Source organism: Brugia malayi (genome assembly GCF_000002995.4).
Source record: "Brugia malayi strain FR3 genome assembly, contig: Bm_v4_Chr4_scaffold_001, whole genome shotgun sequence".
Classification (NCBI taxonomy): Eukaryota; Metazoa; Nematoda; class Chromadorea; order Rhabditida; family Onchocercidae; genus Brugia; species Brugia malayi.
Window position 1 is genome coordinate 11,135,820 of NW_025062478.1, and position 19,137 is coordinate 11,154,956.

The window sequence follows — 19,137 nt, forward strand, 5'->3', positions numbered from 1 at the left end:
CGTTTGCTAAGATTGCTTAAGTTATAGGAAGTCAAATCTGCTTCAGAAGAAACATTTCAGTTGTAGGTTTTGGCAACAAACAAGTCGTAAGTCATGTAAAGTAGAAATAAGCAAAGGAACTATTTTGATAATTTTGATTGCTTTCTTCATTTGCTCAACTTTATTTTATAAAGACGGTGAACAGTCTAATGTCTACAGTAAAAAATAAAAAAAAAAAATGAAAAATAATATTTACAAGTTAGTTAGCATTGCTTTGCAGCAAATACCCAACGCTGATCTATGTCTTAAGAATTGTGCAACTTTCCAACTTCTCAGTCTCCTTGTTTGTCAGCAAACAGTTCATTAAATTCATGTCGCCTCGACTAAAAAAGGGGTGATTATTATAATCACAGAGAAACAGATATGAATACAATTTAAAAAAAGAAAATGAAGACAAAAAATATTTAAACTCTGCTACATAAGAATAATACAAAATATTGTCCACAAGTACAAAAAAGTACTTCATGTGTAGTCCAGCCTAAATGTTCGCACTTCCATAGGTTCCAGTGATATGTTATTTACGTCACCAGGGTAATCATATAACATTGTTAATGAAGTTTCCGCTACACGTGAAGGTGACTTCACGAATAAACGCTTTACATCAAGCTGAAAAATATTAAATTTAGAACTTTTTTTTTTAATTTAAAAATCTATTAAGTTATTCAATCAATACTACGCACACATAATCTTTTATCAAACTATGACAGCTTTAATACCATGCAATTTCATATTTAAATTAAACTACTAATTAATTCCCAAGTTTGAAGTCAATGATTTCACTCACCTTTTCTAGAAAATTATTCCTTTAAGTGCATATAATACTATTCAAATCTCAGGCTTCTACATTTACATTTTAAAAGATAGTAAAATATTTAAAAGATAATAAAATATTAGCAAAACATACCGTAGCAGTACATGTTTCTGGCAATTTACTAGTAAAACGGCAATCAGTAGCAAAGCGGTGTAAAACAAGAGCATATGAATTACGAGGTTTGTGAATGTGAACTGAACGAGTGTCGTAAATAGTTGGAGCTGCTAAGGTACGTAGAGTAATCAGATGTGTATCATCACACGAGAATACAGTATTCATCAACTTATAATTATCCATATAATCTGAAAGATAGCAATAAACACTGATAAAGCATCATTATCAGTTTCCATGAATAACATTATAATATTGCAACCGTCATAACCTAATTCACTAGGAAAAAATTGTAGTTGAGAATTAAAGTTGTCATGTGGTGGATAAGTTAGAAATAAATGAAATAATCTCGACATATATTGATATACCAATTTGCCTATGAGGTGATTCATGCTATTAAAGAGCAGCCAAATTTAAAACAATCAAATAACAGTTATTTTTTCAAATGAAACATTACTATGACTATATGTTCTGCTTTGTTAAAAGAGAATCCTTAACAGGAAACGTAATTCAAACTTGAAATTGAGATTAACCTTCACTGAGATTAGTGAGCAATATTACAGGCGGATATAGCAATGACAGCATTCGATCGTAAGCATGCGCCGAATGATAAGCAGTAACTCTGGCTTTCGTATTTACCGGCACATTCCGAGAAGGAACTTCAAACACGAGTCGAAAAGAGCTTGTTGTTTTTTTGTTATCCATTATACCCTACAAATACTCGAAAAAATTTTTTTATCGTTTTTTAAAATAACCTAATGTAATAGCTTATTAAATGTCTGATTATTAGAGAGAGAGAGAAAAAAAAAAAACGAAACAGCATGAAAACATGTCGATTAACTAAGTAAATGAACCCTTTAAAAAAAAAAATCCTCATTAGCTAACATCAAAAGCACTGAATAAATCAGATAACTTTAATTTTAATTTTAAAAACAAAACACATACACTGAAAAGACCTCTTCCATCATCCTGATTTAAGCGCCGGTCCAACATTACATCCATCTGTCCTGCAATTAATCCTCCATTGGAAAGCATCATTTATATTCCCTCCTTAAAGCTTACGATCCTAAGACAAGCATACGACTATTAATATTCCTTCCAATAACCGTTATTTATTCGTTACCACTACCATTGTAATACTGTCTTATAGCTGATGAATACTACTAATTTATCTCATCATTATTATGGTTACTAATTTTTCTTCACTGAAACTATCGGAAAAAAAGAATGAGAAAATTATTAAGCTGCATACCACTAGCAAGATTTGCAACTCCTGAAGGTTGAGCACTCAAAAGTGTCATACGTAGCATTTCATCTTCTATGAAAGCTGAAGAAGGCATCGGAAAGAAATGAGCTTGCAGCGGTAGTTGTTTGAGTCTACGTCGTTTCACCATCTCAAACAATATATAAATTGAAATTTAATCACAAAAAAAAAAGAAAAAAAGTACCGTAACTTTTAATTAAAATTGAACCTTGATTACACTTATTTTTTATAACCCTCCTATCTAAAATAGTACAATGTTTCAAAACTGCAAAAAGAAAAAAAAAAATCCTAAAATAAGAACACATGGATCGAAATAATACATCTACCACTAAGTTATTTAATCCAAAAAAACTGCAAACATAAGAAATTAATATGCCGTTGATTCTGAAGTTTTGCTGAACCTTATATTTCTGCTTTAATTCCTATTCTCAGATTAGAACATGCTTTTAGTACTTTTTATCTAACAGAAATACCTCAGTACTACTACTACGATTAAAAACAAGCTTGACAATTACCTTTCAAAATTATTAACTTTTATATCAATAAAAAATTCATTGGTACAAGTCTGCTGTAGCATAAAAAACTTACTACTATTATTTTTCTTATTTCTATCATTTTTGTTAAATTGCCTTCAAATAAATTAATTTTGCTCATTAATGGAATAAATATCACCTGATATCCATTAAGATCAGTGAAAAATTCATCCCCGTTACCAATTCCTGCTTCCAATCGCATCGCTAGTTCAACATTTTGGACAGTATCCAAATGAAATGTATTTTGAATCTCTATCGATGGTGATAAAAATGGCATTTTGACAACATGAGTGAAAGTCATGTTTCCATCATTAGCTACTAGCACCTAAAGAGTAAAAAAAGTAAAAGCACATTTTATTTTACATACATTTTTGATATTTTAGTTTCGACTACTTGTTTATATTTTGAGCCAAAATTTGGATATCGGAAAGAAATAACAACTTATAAACATTTCTTTTAAAAAGGGCAAAATATTAGGAGCGACCTTTTGCATTACTATTCCTTGAACAGCTATAAATGACTGTTTTAATTTCAGTGGTTTTGCTGGACCATCTGGTAGAAATAAATATGCACCAGAAGGATTATCGGTTCCTTTCAAAAGTGCTACAAAAAATTGAAATTAATTTGACTTGCGCTAAACGAGCTAAAATTCTCAAGTTCATTCTTCATTTTCACCTGATTAGAACTGACTATAAATTCCAGAACTAATTTTGCAATGCATTGAGAAAATAATTAAGTACGAAAATGAACATGAATTAATCAAATATGATGCATTCAAATCTGAAATAACAAATTTACATGGGCTCTTCATCCTTGCTCCATACCAGACGAACGACGTTCTTACTGGTATATTCTTTTTCTGCTTTAATGATACTGACTGCAAAATTTTTTTTTAAAAAAAAGGGTTAGAAGAGAAAAAGGGGTAATGAAGACAGCATTAGAACATTTGGAAATTATTTTCTATCAATAAACATTTCAAAATTAAGAGATTTACAAAAAAGTTTGGATTCAAAGAAATATGTTCATTACCATAGTCATAAGATTTCCTTCATTTTTTACCTGTTTATTTCAAAGCTCAAAAAAAAAAAAAAAAAAAAAAAACTGAACTTACAGACAAATGACCTGTTTCTGGATCAAAAGTTGCTGATATTAAACCATTATCGAACGTGAAATCTCCTAGTGGAGCGATATCAAAATCACTGGAAGAAAAACAAAAAAATAAAAATGAATATGCAAAAAAAAAAAGTGAAAACTCAATAATCTACAGCTTAAGTGTTACAAACTTAATAATCATCTTTTCATTTAACCAAAATTTTAAACCTCTAAATGTCGCTGCCTTCGCTTAAATTTGGTTTTCAGAATAACTTTGCATTTTATTAAAGATTAGGTATAAAGACAAGCATAAAATAAGATATAACCTGCTTTGCAATTCGGTAGAACTCAATCGGATCACAGCTTTGTTATGTGGAACACCAGATTTAAACAGATATTTCTGGAAGCTTAGCGGAGGTATAGTGGAAACAAAACAGAGCTGAAATTTTTTAAATTAACACTAACAAGAAGAGAATAGGATCAGCTTCCAAAAAATAAAATATGAAAAAAGTGATTAGACAAAATAGAATACACATCTCGCAATCACACCTCATATAACTTCGAATCGATAACCCATTTATTGTGAACGAATTCAAGAATTGGACCAATTTGTTGCAAAACAGTTGTATTAGGTTCCGAAGCTAACACTACTACTGTATTCAAAGCATTAACATGCACACATATCGTCTCCATCCTCAAGTTTCCCAATGAATTGAATAAGATAACTCCACTAAAATAAAATTAAACATTTTCATATAAATTAGAAAAAAAAAAGTGCTTAAAATCATACGTGAAGGTTTAACAAAAAGCCTTAATTTATAATAAACTTAATCTTGGTGTAACTGCCATATAGCTTAAGACAAACTTCGTCTGTTGCAGTGGCATAGTTTTTCAGTAAATCAGAGGAATTTTAACACAAAAAAATAGTAAATGCAGCAATAATATCGCGCAAATATGAATTTCACTAACCTTCCATGCACTACAATTCGTTTTATCGGAAGTGACTCAGATGTACGAAGACTTTCTTCCTAAAATCTTGAAATTAAGAATGAAATCATTTCATTGTTGCAATACAAGGTAAACTGTAATCAGAAAAGAACATGGAATTACGAGAAATTGATCGATGCTGATGATCAAACTAAAAAGATGGATATATGTGTATACTGTTAAGCTTTGAATGAATTAATGATAGGAAATAAAATTAATTACAAATAAACGAATTAGAACCTACTATCAAAAAACTTGAAGGGGTCGACAAATCTTGTGATGTTTTTTGCCTAAGCAAGAAATCTGCAGCTGTAGTTATAATTTCTTCGGATTTCTTCATTGCTTCAAACATTCTACAAAGAAAAAACTTTTTTGAAAAATCAGAACAAATTATCAGTACTGCTACTAGGTTTATAACATTTTTTGAAATTATTTCGGAAAAATATTACAAATAAATAACAAATAATATGCAAGTGATGATTCGAAAAAGACATGGGAACAGATATGCCAGTAAAAACCAATTAGACTTTTCAATTGAATTAATAATTTTATATTAACAAACTTCTGGCCATAATCAGCCATAACTTCATCTTTTGATGTTCCGGTAATGCCATCATGATGCTGGAATAAATTCATCCACCGTCGAGCTTCTACGAGTAATCCAAATAAACGTAATGCATTCCTTTCTTTGAATCCTTTTATCCCCATAAAACTGTATAAAATCTCAGCGGTTCTAGAAGAAAAATATGCTGACATGTTAAAACGTAAAGAAACATTCAAAAAAAAAAAAATTCTTTAAAAATTAAAATTCACACCAAAAAAAAAAAATGCTAAAAAAATCCAATAAAGCGATTAAAAAATTAGAAATATCACTAAATTTGCTTCCCAAACATTTTGCATACAAACTAATATTATATTCCTACAAACAAATCTCTTATAATCTTTAAAGTGTTAAAAGTTTATTTACTTGCTCAAATTATTAACCTGATATAATGTTGTAAAACACGATCGAAACGCTTGTGAAACGGTCGACTCGTATAATATCCTGAAAAGAGTTCTTTACTAGACGAGATTTTAGAAATCCAACTTCAAGATCATATTTCCAGATATTTTTTATTTTTATTTTAAAATAAAATATTTTATTTTAAAAATATATCCTTGAACTAAGAGACAAAATATAAAACAAATAACAGCTTTATGCATCAATGGTTGAATCATCCATCCACATTTGATATTTTATTTTCGGGACAGAAAACAAACCACTCCAATAATGATCATTCCGGTCGGCATATGTAAAAAAATCGCCAGAAAGGACCGGTAATTTATCGTTATCTTCGTGTAACCGTTCATGAACTAAACGAAAATAATCATCCACAGTTCCGAAACGAGCCTAAAATAGGGAAAAATGACTATTTTGAATATAATATCGCCAAAATTGAATGAATGGAACTACAGAAAAAGACCATTTTCCTTAACATTTGTTTCCCTAATTACTGTAAACAATAACTGCAATAATTACTATTTAAGGCTTCACACATCAATCCACATTCAATATGCCATTCCAATCATTTATATGATTAAAACCTAATTTTTGTTCTACAGAAACGGATAAGTTACTACACCGACAGTGACAGGTAAACATTTTCTTGTCATACAAAAAGAGATACTTCAACAAAAAGTTACTACAAAAAAGGAGAAAAAAAAAAAAAAAAAAACAAAACAAAAAAAAACTTAAACCTAAAGAAAAAAAAAAAAAAACAAACAAACAAAAAAAAAAAAAGTTAAACCTAAAGATATGAGAACTGACACTCAAACAAATAAACTTACATTTACATTCCATTCATTTTGTTCATTCATATATTTGAATAATTTTATATAATTTGAATATTGATTATTCCATTCGAATTCGGTATCATAACGAAAATCATCACCTAGTGGTACCAAAACAACGTTTGTTTTGAATAATTGTGCCTTTTTTCTGTATTGATCATATAATAAAGCCGCTCTGTAATTGAAATTGGAGTCGAAAAACAAAAAATCACTTAGAAGGTCTGTATTCATCAGAGACAATATATCTAAAATATCTCGGAGATTGGATCAGTAGTGATGTCGTTACCTGATAGAATACCTAGGAATTGCACAACTTCAGTCAATCTAAAAGCCTCATGTTTTACCTTTCCTTAACATTATTCTCGGTGATAACAACTGGCGGCAATTTCCACGGACAATCCATGCCACTCCCTGCAGTACGTCTAAAGTCAAACTGACAACATATCTTCGGATCCGGACCACATGTATGAGGTATATCATACGAAAAAAATGGCATGACGTGTGTAGTAAAGTCTGTTGAGTTATCACGATTACCTATAAACTTCAACCATTAATTTCAGTAATACATTCACTATTCGCTAATTGTGTGATAAAGAAAGTTGTTAATCAAAGAAATCTTTTAACAAGAAAAAGTGCATAAATTGCATATGATCCATTTACCGATCCATGAAATTAGCTCACTAATCAAGCATTTCATCTCCTTTAACTCATAACCAAACAATTCTATTCCCATTATATCATTACTAACTCATTAATCAAAGTTTAATTAGATACATTATACCTCTCCCAAAATAAGAATGAAATTTCGAATTCTTCACTACTTTGGAATTGGGAAAAAACGCCAAATCTTATCAAGAATCCACAATATTTTAGATATTTCTTTAAAGCTTGGTACTAACAACAATAGAATTTGCCAGTTTTATAATACTACTTGAATAAAATATTTGTAAAAATAGTAAATAATAGGCAAAAATGAAGTTTTAACAACTTCGAAACCGAATATTTTAAACAAACTTAAGTATTACCAAGTAAAATCAAATAAAATTAACTAAGAAAACTGATGATAGCTAACACGTTGAACAGAATGCCTTCCCACAAAAAATATAAGCCAGTATCGGAAATGTCCTAATAAAAGTTTGTTTCACGGATAGACAAAGTACACAAATTTTTAAACTTTACTTTTATGACGTACCCCATAATTGTCTCCACATAAATTCTAGCTCTTTCCTTTCTGCCAAATACTTTTTAACCGAATAGTGCACACGTTGAAGTACACCATTTGAAAAATTCGACAATTTCATAAAGTATGAAACTGTAGGACTTAAACCGAAAGGATCAATCGACCAATGATTCTTTGGTTTATAATCTGAAATCATTATTTCCAAGTGTTGGGTAGAACGATATTCAAAGACTTAAGATTTTCAGAAGAAAAATCGTATTTTTATTTCAAAGAACTACAATGAAAAAAAAAAAAAAAAGTGTATTTCATGAAACTAATTTTCCAGCATTCTTTATTCAAATAAGCCATTCATGATATGAATTAAAACAATGGACATAGTTTTAGTTCCGAATCTAAGCAATCATTGCAATTTATAACCTTCTCCAATATGATTGCGTATCCACTCATGTCCTTCCATTAACTGACTAATTACACCATAGTAATGTGAATTAGCTTCATCAGGCATTACCCATCCACCAGTTAATATTTCCAGTTTTTTCGATTTCAAAAGCCTTAAATTAAAAGCTAAACTTCTAGTTAAAAGAAGTAAACAGTAACACGTCCTGCAAAAAAAAATTTTTTTTTTTCGGATGTATTCATTCCTCTGGATAAATTTTAAGCCCTGATTTATAACAAAATAATGTCAAATAAACAAAGTTGGGAGAAAATTGAGGAAGATAATATTAGCATTCCTCAATAAATTCTACATTTTACTGAACGAATTACCTGAACATTAATATACAGTTCAGGTTTTCAAAAACGATGTTTCAAAGAGTAACCAGATACACGTTTTTTTTTTTTTTCTGAGTTTCTCTACTTCCTCAGTATTGATTCATGGTCATCTGAACCTGCTTTCTTCAGAATACCAAATTATGTAATTCCTTCATATCGCTAGTTTCTAAATCGGAAAATGAACAGTTAATCAAAAAATAACTCAATAAGACACTAGGTAAAATTTACCCCTTCACTAATTCCCGCTTCTCTTCATCGATTTCTGTCCACCATCGCTCAAAAAAGCTTATTTCTGCATAAACAAAACGCATTTCATCCATTTTTTGCAAATGGCTCAACATATTGTTCAATATATTTCGTGTGTGAATTTCATAATATTCTTCAAAAGTTCTTATCCAACCTAAAAACTTCTTTTATATTTTCAAATTTTATTAAAGGTATATATATTTTTTTGGAATCCATAATTTTAGGTTAACATTTTCCATCTAAGTTTTATTACATTATGAACACACTTCTAATAAATTTACTACTTTATCCCCAATCCTGTTTGAAATGGCTAAAAATAATCAGAACGGTCATGTAGCAAATTAAAATACATATCAAAAAATGCTATAACCTGGATCGTTATGAGAATGGGGTACTACAATTACTTCAAGTCGTTTTTCACGTTGTACCGACATTTGATTATATATAATGTCGTAACCTTGCTTCCACACCCCACCATCTGGATCGTCAAATGCTAGTTTACTATATATGTCCAACATCTTAAATAAATTAGTGAGAATGTGGAAAAAAAAAAAGATAAATAAGTAAATATCAATAGATGAGTAATAGAGCAAAATTTATTTTTAGGAAAATTTCACATCAATATTAAACACACTAAATTTAGTCAATGTTGTAGTTTGCACCTTTGTTCAAAATTCACGACCAGAAATAAACTACATGAAAAATGAGCTACAACAAAATATGTACCGTGAAAAACCACATCCAAATTAGTCTTTCAAAATAATTTCACTCAAACCACCGACAACAAACAGAAAAATAAAACTATAAGTTAACATCAAAAAGATTGGATCTTTCGATTAAAATCAAAAAAAGTGTCCAGTTAGTCACTTCTTCTTATCTTAATAGCTCTATGAAAAGTAATAATCATACTACTAGTATTAAAATATGTACAAGTATCAATATATAAATTCGTGCTAATTTAAAATATCCTGAACCAAAACGTGATTAAAACTTTAAAAAAGGTTACTTGGATATTGTTATTATCAGATGTTGTCATAGATATAGCTGCAAAACACATATTATGCGACGGAGTAGAAGAAATGCGATCCATAAATTGTTTGACAATACCAATCTATAACTAAGCGACTTCAACGATCTCAGATTTCAAACTGATAGATTGCACTGTACAAATTACTTTTAGCAAATTAAAAAGAATATTAAGAACTGAGTACAGCAAATCAAAATTATTGATTATTTATCGGGAAACTTGAAAAGCAATTATTTCTAGTGAATAAGCCAATTTCTCGAAGATATTCATAATTGGCACATCAACTGGGTAGAGAATTACCATAAATAATCGGAAACTTCCAAGAATACTTATGATCTTTCAAATGTTCAATATAAAAACACGTAAGCATGACAAAAAATCCAATGACTGCATCGCTGTCATTTAATTTCATTTGGAAATCATACCTTTCCACCTATTCTATCCGGAATTTTCATTGCCTTCTGTGATTCTTCTGGAGGATGGATGACTCCATGTATTGCTTGTTCTTCCTGAGCTTTCTGTTGCGCAGCTTCTTCCGCATTACGGACCTCTTTTTCAATCTAAAACTGCTCTATTGTCAAAATAGTACACAGCAAAACAATCATATGATTGACTCCCAGTTTCGAAGATTTGAAAAGTTTTCCTACCTATGGCTTATTTCGACCATGTTTATAATTGAACCTAGATTTTAATATTCATATTTGATGCATGGGAAAAATATTTCCGTCATAAAACTGTATACTTGAGCTTAAATTTAATTGGATTAATTAAACTTATCTGAACAAAACAAAACAGTGAAATTCAAAATGAAACTTCACCAAATGCAAGAAAATACCTGTTCGGCTCTCTTTGGAGGCGGTAAAAAACCAACAGCAGCTTCATCCATAGGGTCCTTTCCTTTTTCTTCATTTTTGATTTCTCTCACAGTTTTACCTCAAATGATTCAGATACTGAATTTACAATGAAAAAAAAAAATACAGAATTAAAAATGCAAAATAGAAAAAAAGAATTCGAGAATTCCAACAGATCAATCGCCTTTACATGATAAATCATTATGTAACTTAAAGCATAAAAGTTACTTTTCCATCGTTGACGTTCTTCGAGGACTTTCTGCAACATGTTGTGCATTAATTGTCCACTCCTTTTCGCATCATCTTCTAAAAGATTGATCTGTTTCTCCAGCTTCTCTAATTCCAACTGTAAATTTATTTGAGTAAATCACCAAATCATAACAACTTCTTTTCGATGATAATGACCAAGAAGATTCATATTTTAATATTTCTCATGCAGAATCCGGAAATCTGGGAAATTTACTCCTTTCTATTCATAGCAATCAATATGCAATAATTTTCCTAAAAATCGACATTATATCAAACTGTTTAAATCAGTCATTACGCTGTCCCGAAAATGAAGCAGGTAAACAAGCTAAGAATATAACTAAGGAATAACCCTTGGCTAACACATATATACCGAAAAAACCTAGCTTACCTGATGATCTTCATAATTTCGTCTATGTTCGAAAGTTTGTGTTTCCAGTGAATTATACAAGATAAAACAGACAAATATAGATATGGTCAATACAGCGGCCAATAATCGACTCCAAGTTAAATGCATCTTTGGCCCATGTATGAAATACACCCAGTATAACAATTTCTAATTACTTCCGATTAACATAAATAACTCAGAAACGCAACATTCTGCAATAGCAAAAAAAGAGAAATGAATCACTGAGAAATTGTTTGATTTGAGTCAAAATGATCGCTAAACTTTATTTCGGCAAAGAAAAAAGAAAGACAAAAGAGGAAATAGAAGACTAAACAATTTTTTTTTTTTTTTCGCTAACGATTTTACTATGATAGGGGCCTCACATTACGTAATATAATAAGCTGTGAAATCAATTCCCACCAACCAAGTTCGAATTTCCTATAACATTTCGAATTCATCAACAATTTTCAATGATCACTTTCAAAAGAAAACGTTCTTATGGAGAAATCCTTTTAATATTTTAAAAATAATGCATTTAATATTAATAATTACTTGATAACCAACTAACAATCGAATTTTGGAAAAGATGAAAACAGATAGCTGGAGAAAAAATGCTAGCTTCAAATTAATTACCACATAGATTATATTATAATAGCTTCATCTGACAGTTTGGAATGCAATGATATATTGTGGATGAGAATCTTTTTGACCTAGAATGTCATCTCATATAGATAAAATGAATAAAAAATATGATTTAAGATCAAAATGCTAGTGATATGATAATGGTGACAGTATATTTACAATTTATGCACAGTTCAATGGTAAAAGTTGGGAAAATTTTCATAAAAACCAAGTGCCATACCAGTATTCTCCGAGTAATACTTCCACTACAGCAATTTCGAATGATGATTTCAATCACATTACTTCTCGGAGACAATCTCGTGATAGTAGTTTCCCATGACAATTTCATTAGCTTTCATCTGTTTATATCAGCTTACTACATTTATTACATGCAGCATTACTGCACTGCAAAAATACATGCTGAAACTCAAAGTTTCCCGAAAATCTAGCAAAGTTTTAGCATTAAAAACACATGCTTATGGAAGAATATCAATAAACGGAGAACCATTTCTTCCTTCTTTTTTTTTTTTTTTTTTTTTGCTTTATCTTAATTTTCTTTCTTTTTCATGCTATCAGCAAAAACAAAGAAAATCTCATAACGAAAAATGAGAAAAAAGAAAATTAAGATAAAGCAAAATAACCAAAGAAAAGTAAGTAATTAAGCAATTAGAGAAATGAACAGCTAAAAAGATTAAACAGAAACAAATTGTCAAAATAGGTAATCAGAGAAGCATAATAGCACAAAAGGGATGAATGAAGCATGTAGAACTAGAAGATATTACAAACTGAGTTATCCGAGTGAAATGTGAATGACTGTCATCTCCTGAAGCAATTATTACGACCGGAAATATTGTGAAGGCACAGCTAATACAACTTTTCTTTCTTCTTTTTTTCTGCTAACACTTATGCAATCAGTGTAAAATGCATTGTGGTTTTATTTATCCAGCACAAATTAAATATTAAAATATTAGAAAAACATTTATTCATATAAAGTACAGAACTCCTGAATATTACTGCCAAGTGATGGAATGACAACATTAATAGAAAATGCAAGATTTAGGTTAGTTTAAAGATGTAATCGTGCAACGGAGTAAGCATGACTGCTATCATTAGAATCATATAATTCGCACATGTCCATTTCCATCCCATCTATCAACTAGAAAAACCAATTTTTAATTTAACTGAATCACAAAGAAGTAAAGATAATAATAATGTTCATTACAACATAACCATACACAGGCGACAATAGGAAGTCCAGATACAACATTTGTTCAGTTCAATTTTAGCTAAAATCTAATTATTCCATTTCGCAAAAATTTGTTCCAAATAACTATCTTTTCTTTCACTCATCATTCACATTTCGCGATGATAGATTCTATCGGAAATTATAACGATGTGTAGAAGTGAAATATTTATATATCACATGAGAAAAAGAGATATACCCTGACAGGAAAAATACAACTAAAACGAAAGAGTAAATTGCTTACTTTGATAGTAATTCTTTGTGCAATCCATATGAAATATTACAATATGTTAAATTGTTTACAACTAAGTGCAAGTAACTGATGCAAAATCAAGCAAAACCAAAAAAAAAAAGAAAAAAAGAAAAGAAAACAGAACATGCCTATAACTAAATTACAGACAGTAGAAATGGGAATTGACAAACGAAACAGGAGCTTAACTGTAGGGTACCATGCATTATTAATCATAAATGACAATGGACAACCATACAAAGATGAAATAAATTATTCCGAAAGAACAACAATTATCTCACTCTTCCATTGCTAAACAATCATTTCTAATCATGAAAATTTGTGGAAATGTTACTTTAATGTTTTTTTAGTCCTTCTTCGGTAACCCTGGCAACAAAGTCTTACTCCAGTAGTCCTTATAACAATAACCGAGTAAAATATATAATCAAAATGAAATAAATCAGCGCTGCCTAAACTAATTATTTTACAGATTAAGGTAAAATTTATCTAACATTATTGCAGCAATACTCCCCTAAATTAACTTTGACTTAAATCAATTTCACTTTTGATAGGTCTGTGATTCGCGTTATTATAGTAATACAGAATCTCAAAAATTTGCATATATATATATAATTTTAAAAACTGCTGAAATAAGTTCCTAGTCTTAAATTGTTTATCTCACCTTAGATATAAATACAAAGAAGAGATGAAGAAACCACAAAAATAAAGGGTTTTTTCAAACCTAAAAAGTCATAAAAAACTTATTACAACAAAAATCACTATATTAATTACAACATATGAATTTATAAAAAGAAAAAAACTGTATATATAACCCACCCCCCCTAAGTAAGAAATAACTAAAAGGAAATCATGCATAAATATATGAAACCGCTACAAAACGCTACAAAACAGGAAAAAGCAAGTGTTACAGTTTTCCAATAAAATATCCACCAAGAATTCCTTGTTTTGAAATATTCGTAATCTGCCAGGCGATGCAGCATTAAATTTCACTGATGATGCCCACTAATCTCCTGCATCTTCATTGGTGGACTATAAACAGCAGTTTATTAAATGAAATAACTCATCAAAAAATAAAACTGTCAGTAAATTTAAATAGATCGATGATTGATATTACTCAGTTTCAGATAAAAAATTCAATTTTCATTCTTCAGTGACTTATTATTGAACAAGTAGTAATAGTAACAACATAAAAACAGACATAGGTAAATTATTATCACATTGAAAATAGTAAGACCTGAAATTTCACAATTTGATTTAAAAATTAAACTCTAAAAATTGAGTAAGCATAAAAAACCTCACACATTTCTTTCTGAACTGACGATTTTGTGTTAATCCATCAAATCGCCGATAAGTATAATTTGAGAATTCTCCTCTATCGCCAAGTTGCTGCTTAGTCGCACCAACATCCGGTTTGTAATCAGCGGAAAAAAAAAATGAATTTTTAATATAATTAATGAAAACGGAAGGCAGAACTACTTTTGTGATAGCTGACGCTAAAAGCTAAGCAAAAGTAAGATAATAAACTTACGAATGCTTAAATCGGCATCTGGAAATTCATCAAAATTTGAAGTATCATCGATGCTTTTCACATCAACACGGATGGGTGCCGGACACTTCCTAAACGGAAAGGAGTAAATCAAAAAACAAACTATCGCCTAATACCTCTTTTGGTAAGACCTCTCAGATGTCAAAATATTAATAAATGCAAAAAAAGTAGGAAACTCCGAAAAAAGGAATAGTGAGAATTTTCGATAAATTCACAGAATGTAAATAAAAAATTCGAGGACTGCATATAACTTCAAAAGTTTACAGTTGAAAACTCTGCTGTTATATCTACCTGATGTTGTTCCAATCGATTCCACGGAAAAACTGACATGTCTTTAGCTCTTCAACACCATCACTTTGACCTAAACGATGCTCCGGTTCTGAACAGAATTTCTTGATTGTCTGAAACACTGACATTAATCAAATTTCTGGTGTTAATTGAGTTTCTGGTAATAGTTATTTTTCACTATTTGCCGCTTGAGTAATCATTACTATTTTTTTCACTATTTGCCGCTTGAGTAATCAACTTATTGAGTAATCATTTTCCGAATTCTGTTGCAACCAGCCGACGGCATTAAATAGCATTAAATTTCAGATCACCATCTTTACTATAAACTATTATAATCATCACCTGGCTAAGGAAGTACGCCAATGTTCAAATTATAGAAACTATAACCTATGATTTAACCTACTGTTTTAGCATCTACAGAGATTGGCATTTCTGGTGGAAATAACAACGTCTGTTTCCAGTTAATAACTTTTCGATATGTTTCTTGAGGTGTTTCAGAACAGAACGGTGGATAACCTGCAAAATTGTATATCATAAATCAATAAAAACAATTTCAAATAAAAATTTGACTATCCTTTAAATTTAAAGCCTCAGTACACCGCTATTATGAAGATCAGCATTTTAAGACCTCAACTCAACGAGCTTTTATACTGGAATCTATCAAATACCCACCGATAAGCATTTCATACATAATAACACCGAGAGACCACCAATCACATGCCTTCGTATAACCATTCGGTTGAAAAATTTCTGGCGCAATATAATCTGGTGTACCCACCGTTGAATAAGCCTGAGAGTTCATTTTTTTTTTTTTAATTATTGTAAGCTCTAAGTGCCAACATAAACAACATTGAAACTCCGAATTCCGAATTTAAAAATTTTTTAAGAAAGACTCAATGCAATAAAAAACTGAAAATGATTCCAAGCTCGAAAAATTAACTGATAGAACCCTAGGAAAACTAAGCAGAGAACATTTAATGTCTAGAAGTTTAAATTAGTAAATAAAAGAATTTTGTAGTGATCGTTTATAAAGAATATGGTGTTTGAAAAACTAAAGTACAATTGCCCGTCTGTTTCTCTTCCATGTTTCGGCTTTTCGCTTTGATCCAAGCGGTTTTGTTACAAAATCCTTTGGCAGTTGACTTGGCCAATTTCGATAGTATTCGGTTCGATGGGCCTTTTTAAGGCCTGTGCACAATCCAAAATCTGACAGCTTTATGTGCCCCTGAAAAATGGTGGCTATATCACAAAGCGTCTGTGGACGAAACTGCAGCTGAAGGAAGGAAAATAGAGAAAAATAATTCTTGCAGCTAGAAATAAATTTACATGTTCAACTAGTTTTTTAACCTAATTGTTATCAATATGTATAAAATAAATATTCTTCCTTAAAAACCATCAAGTAAAGATTATTTGATTTCATTTTCGAAAAACTTAATTTTGAATCCAGTAGCAAATTATCTGGCTTAATATCACGATGGATAAAATTTAAATTATGTATTGCTTGTATCGCTAGCGCTGCTTCGGCAATGTAAAATTTAGTGGCATCTTCCGACAGTGTATCCTTCTTGATCAGTAGTGTCATCATGTCACCTGAAACTACGCAACAGTTCTCACAATTTTCATGTTTAACTCATTCTTTAGGACTATGAAAAATTTCCGAGAATTTATCCTGCAATAATTTCAAGTTTTATCCATTCCTGCTACAAATCTACTAATTTGAAAAGGATAATGGTCTTATTCTCTCGAAAGTTAGGACAGACATTTTACAAGTGAAAACTATATCCTAGTCATGTGTGTTTTTAACCGACACTATCTTGCATGGCTTCACCACTTTAGTTAAGTTTAAATATCTATCCCTACCTCGAGAACAAATTGTAGATCAAGTACCGCAACTACTTGATTATTTAACCACTATAATCAATTAAGAAAATCAACTTACCACCAGGCAAAAATTCCATAACTAAATACAGGTTAAGTGGATCTTGAAACGAAAAATACATCTTTACAACCCATTCGCAATCAGCCTCGGATAGTATATCACGCTCTGCACGAACATGAGCTGTCTGAAAACTGAGTCGGTTAATTATTGATTAAATTATTAAGATTTTTTGAAAGTTGGTGTTTTCTGAAAATAAAACATAAATTGAGAGAGTACAGTGAAAAACCAATAGTAATAGTTGGGAAGTTCTGAAATCACCTGTTCTTTTTCAAGCATTTCAGTTTTTCGTAAAATCTTCATTGCATAAACATGACCAGTGTCGATTTTTTGAACCAATCGTACCTGCACAAGAATTTGAGGAAAACTTCGTTTTAAATTTCATATTATAACTTGATCGTTACCAACGACGTTAGCTATTATTTGAAAAATGAAAAAAATGAGATACCACTTCATATCCTATTAAATTATGACGTATGTTCCGGTTTCCGGAATGGTAATTCATTTCTTCAGTAAAAACAACAACGTAATACCATGTGTAAGTTCAGAACTTTAGAAAGTTATTTCTTTATACAAACTTCATTCAGTTTCTGCTATGTCTTATACTAATATCGCATCCTTTATTTTGGGCTATAAGTTTTCAAAGGCCTAGAATTAATTTAAACCAAATTATTCACCAACTTCTCCGAAAGCTCCTCGACCAATTACTTTAAGCGACGTGAAATCCGCAACAGTTAGTCGTGTCCTTTTCAATCGCAAAAAATCTGTTTCTTTAGCCATGTGCACTTGTCGACGTACTACTTTTTCCGACTCCGAAAGACCTGAAAACCAAAACAATTTGTTTGCACTTTGCATAATTTTGGCAGTCATTTCAAATTCGATATCATTTACTAAGTCGAAGTGTGTTCAGTCATCGAATATAATGAAGGATGCAACATTCACAAATACATTCAGCAAAATTTTGACCCATGTCAGCTCTTTGCACAAAGTGCCGCAAAATGATAAGCAAAATAATTTGTCTTAATTCTTTTTCAAACCAACAAATAAGAAATAAACTAATAAACAGTAGAACATTATTATGACAATTAGAATATTCACACGAACAGTGAGATGGACCAACCTTCCATTTCCATTTTTTCTTCCAATTTTTGCAACCTTTTCTCTCGTTCATGGCATTGAGCTAGAGCTTGGGCGTAGCAGTTCTCAATAAGTAACCGGGTACGGTTGGCACGTTCCAGTGTATACTGGGATATTTTTGTACTGATTGTTCCGGCTGCCGAAGAGGCCATTTTCTTAACGAAACACACAGTACACGGCCAACATAAATGATACCCCGCCAACACTTTTTTCAATAACTCGTCCAATGCTACCTAAAAATTATAACTGCCTTCCGAATTTATATAATTTCATCCTGAAATTGTATTACTTTTTGAAACCCACCAAATTTTTGTTAGATAATTTCCCATTTATGAGATAGCGAAAGTGCGTGACTCCTCAGAAATATGCAAACATTATACAGGATATCTATATGCATGAACATCAGCTAAGTCAAACTTCGACTATTAAGTTCTTAAAACATGTGTAAGTAAACCAGCATATGGAATTCAGCTTTGCTTTTCAATTTGCATCGCAAAATAACGAAAAATGGAGGCATCAAAAGTACTGTAGTACAAATCAATGAGCTTGATGACGAGACCATTTCAGGGTGAAGTAGTCGAAATAAAGCAATGTAATGTTTAGGAATTGAAAATGCTCAAGTCACGGCTAACTTCAATAGCTATTATTATTAATTTTGCTAAACTTATCGAGAGTCGAGGTTACCAAACATATGCAGCATCTCATATTACAATAAGCTTATTCGTGAGGTGTTTGAAAGC

At 30.7% G+C, this 19,137-nt stretch overlaps 2 protein-coding genes across 2 annotated transcripts; both read right to left on the bottom strand.

Annotated features, from left to right (window-relative positions):
* Window positions 1-501: 501 nt before the first annotated feature.
* Bma-aman-2 (Glycosyl hydrolases family 38 protein) lies at window positions 502-11,505 on the bottom strand (the record flags this gene model as incomplete). The annotated part of the gene is made up of 27 exons (XM_001897321.2): window positions 502-645; window positions 944-1,152; window positions 1,495-1,672; window positions 1,907-1,968; window positions 2,214-2,355; window positions 2,898-3,083; window positions 3,243-3,361; window positions 3,557-3,635; window positions 3,870-3,957; window positions 4,177-4,289; window positions 4,400-4,580; window positions 4,820-4,878; window positions 5,082-5,190; window positions 5,400-5,570; window positions 5,822-5,882; window positions 6,098-6,227; window positions 6,665-6,842; window positions 7,012-7,201; window positions 7,860-8,033; window positions 8,265-8,398; window positions 8,847-9,018; window positions 9,235-9,382; window positions 9,871-9,975; window positions 10,317-10,451; window positions 10,727-10,824; window positions 10,971-11,088; window positions 11,380-11,505. The coding sequence occupies 27 exons, from the start codon at window positions 11,503-11,505 to the stop codon at window positions 502-504; spliced, it is 3,609 nt and encodes a 1,202-aa protein (XP_001897356.2).
* Window positions 11,506-14,492: 2,987 nt separating this feature from the next.
* Window positions 14,493-18,549, bottom strand: Bma-sax-1 (Protein kinase domain containing protein; the record flags this gene model as incomplete). Its single annotated transcript, XM_043082423.1, has 12 exons — window positions 14,493-14,519; window positions 14,790-14,983; window positions 15,019-15,107; window positions 15,328-15,437; window positions 15,728-15,840; window positions 15,997-16,114; window positions 16,385-16,597; window positions 16,718-16,914; window positions 17,264-17,387; window positions 17,522-17,605; window positions 17,942-18,081; window positions 18,381-18,549. The coding sequence occupies 12 exons, from the start codon at window positions 18,547-18,549 to the stop codon at window positions 14,493-14,495; spliced, it is 1,578 nt and encodes a 525-aa protein (XP_042938357.1).
* Between the last annotated feature and the right edge of the window lie 588 nt (window positions 18,550-19,137).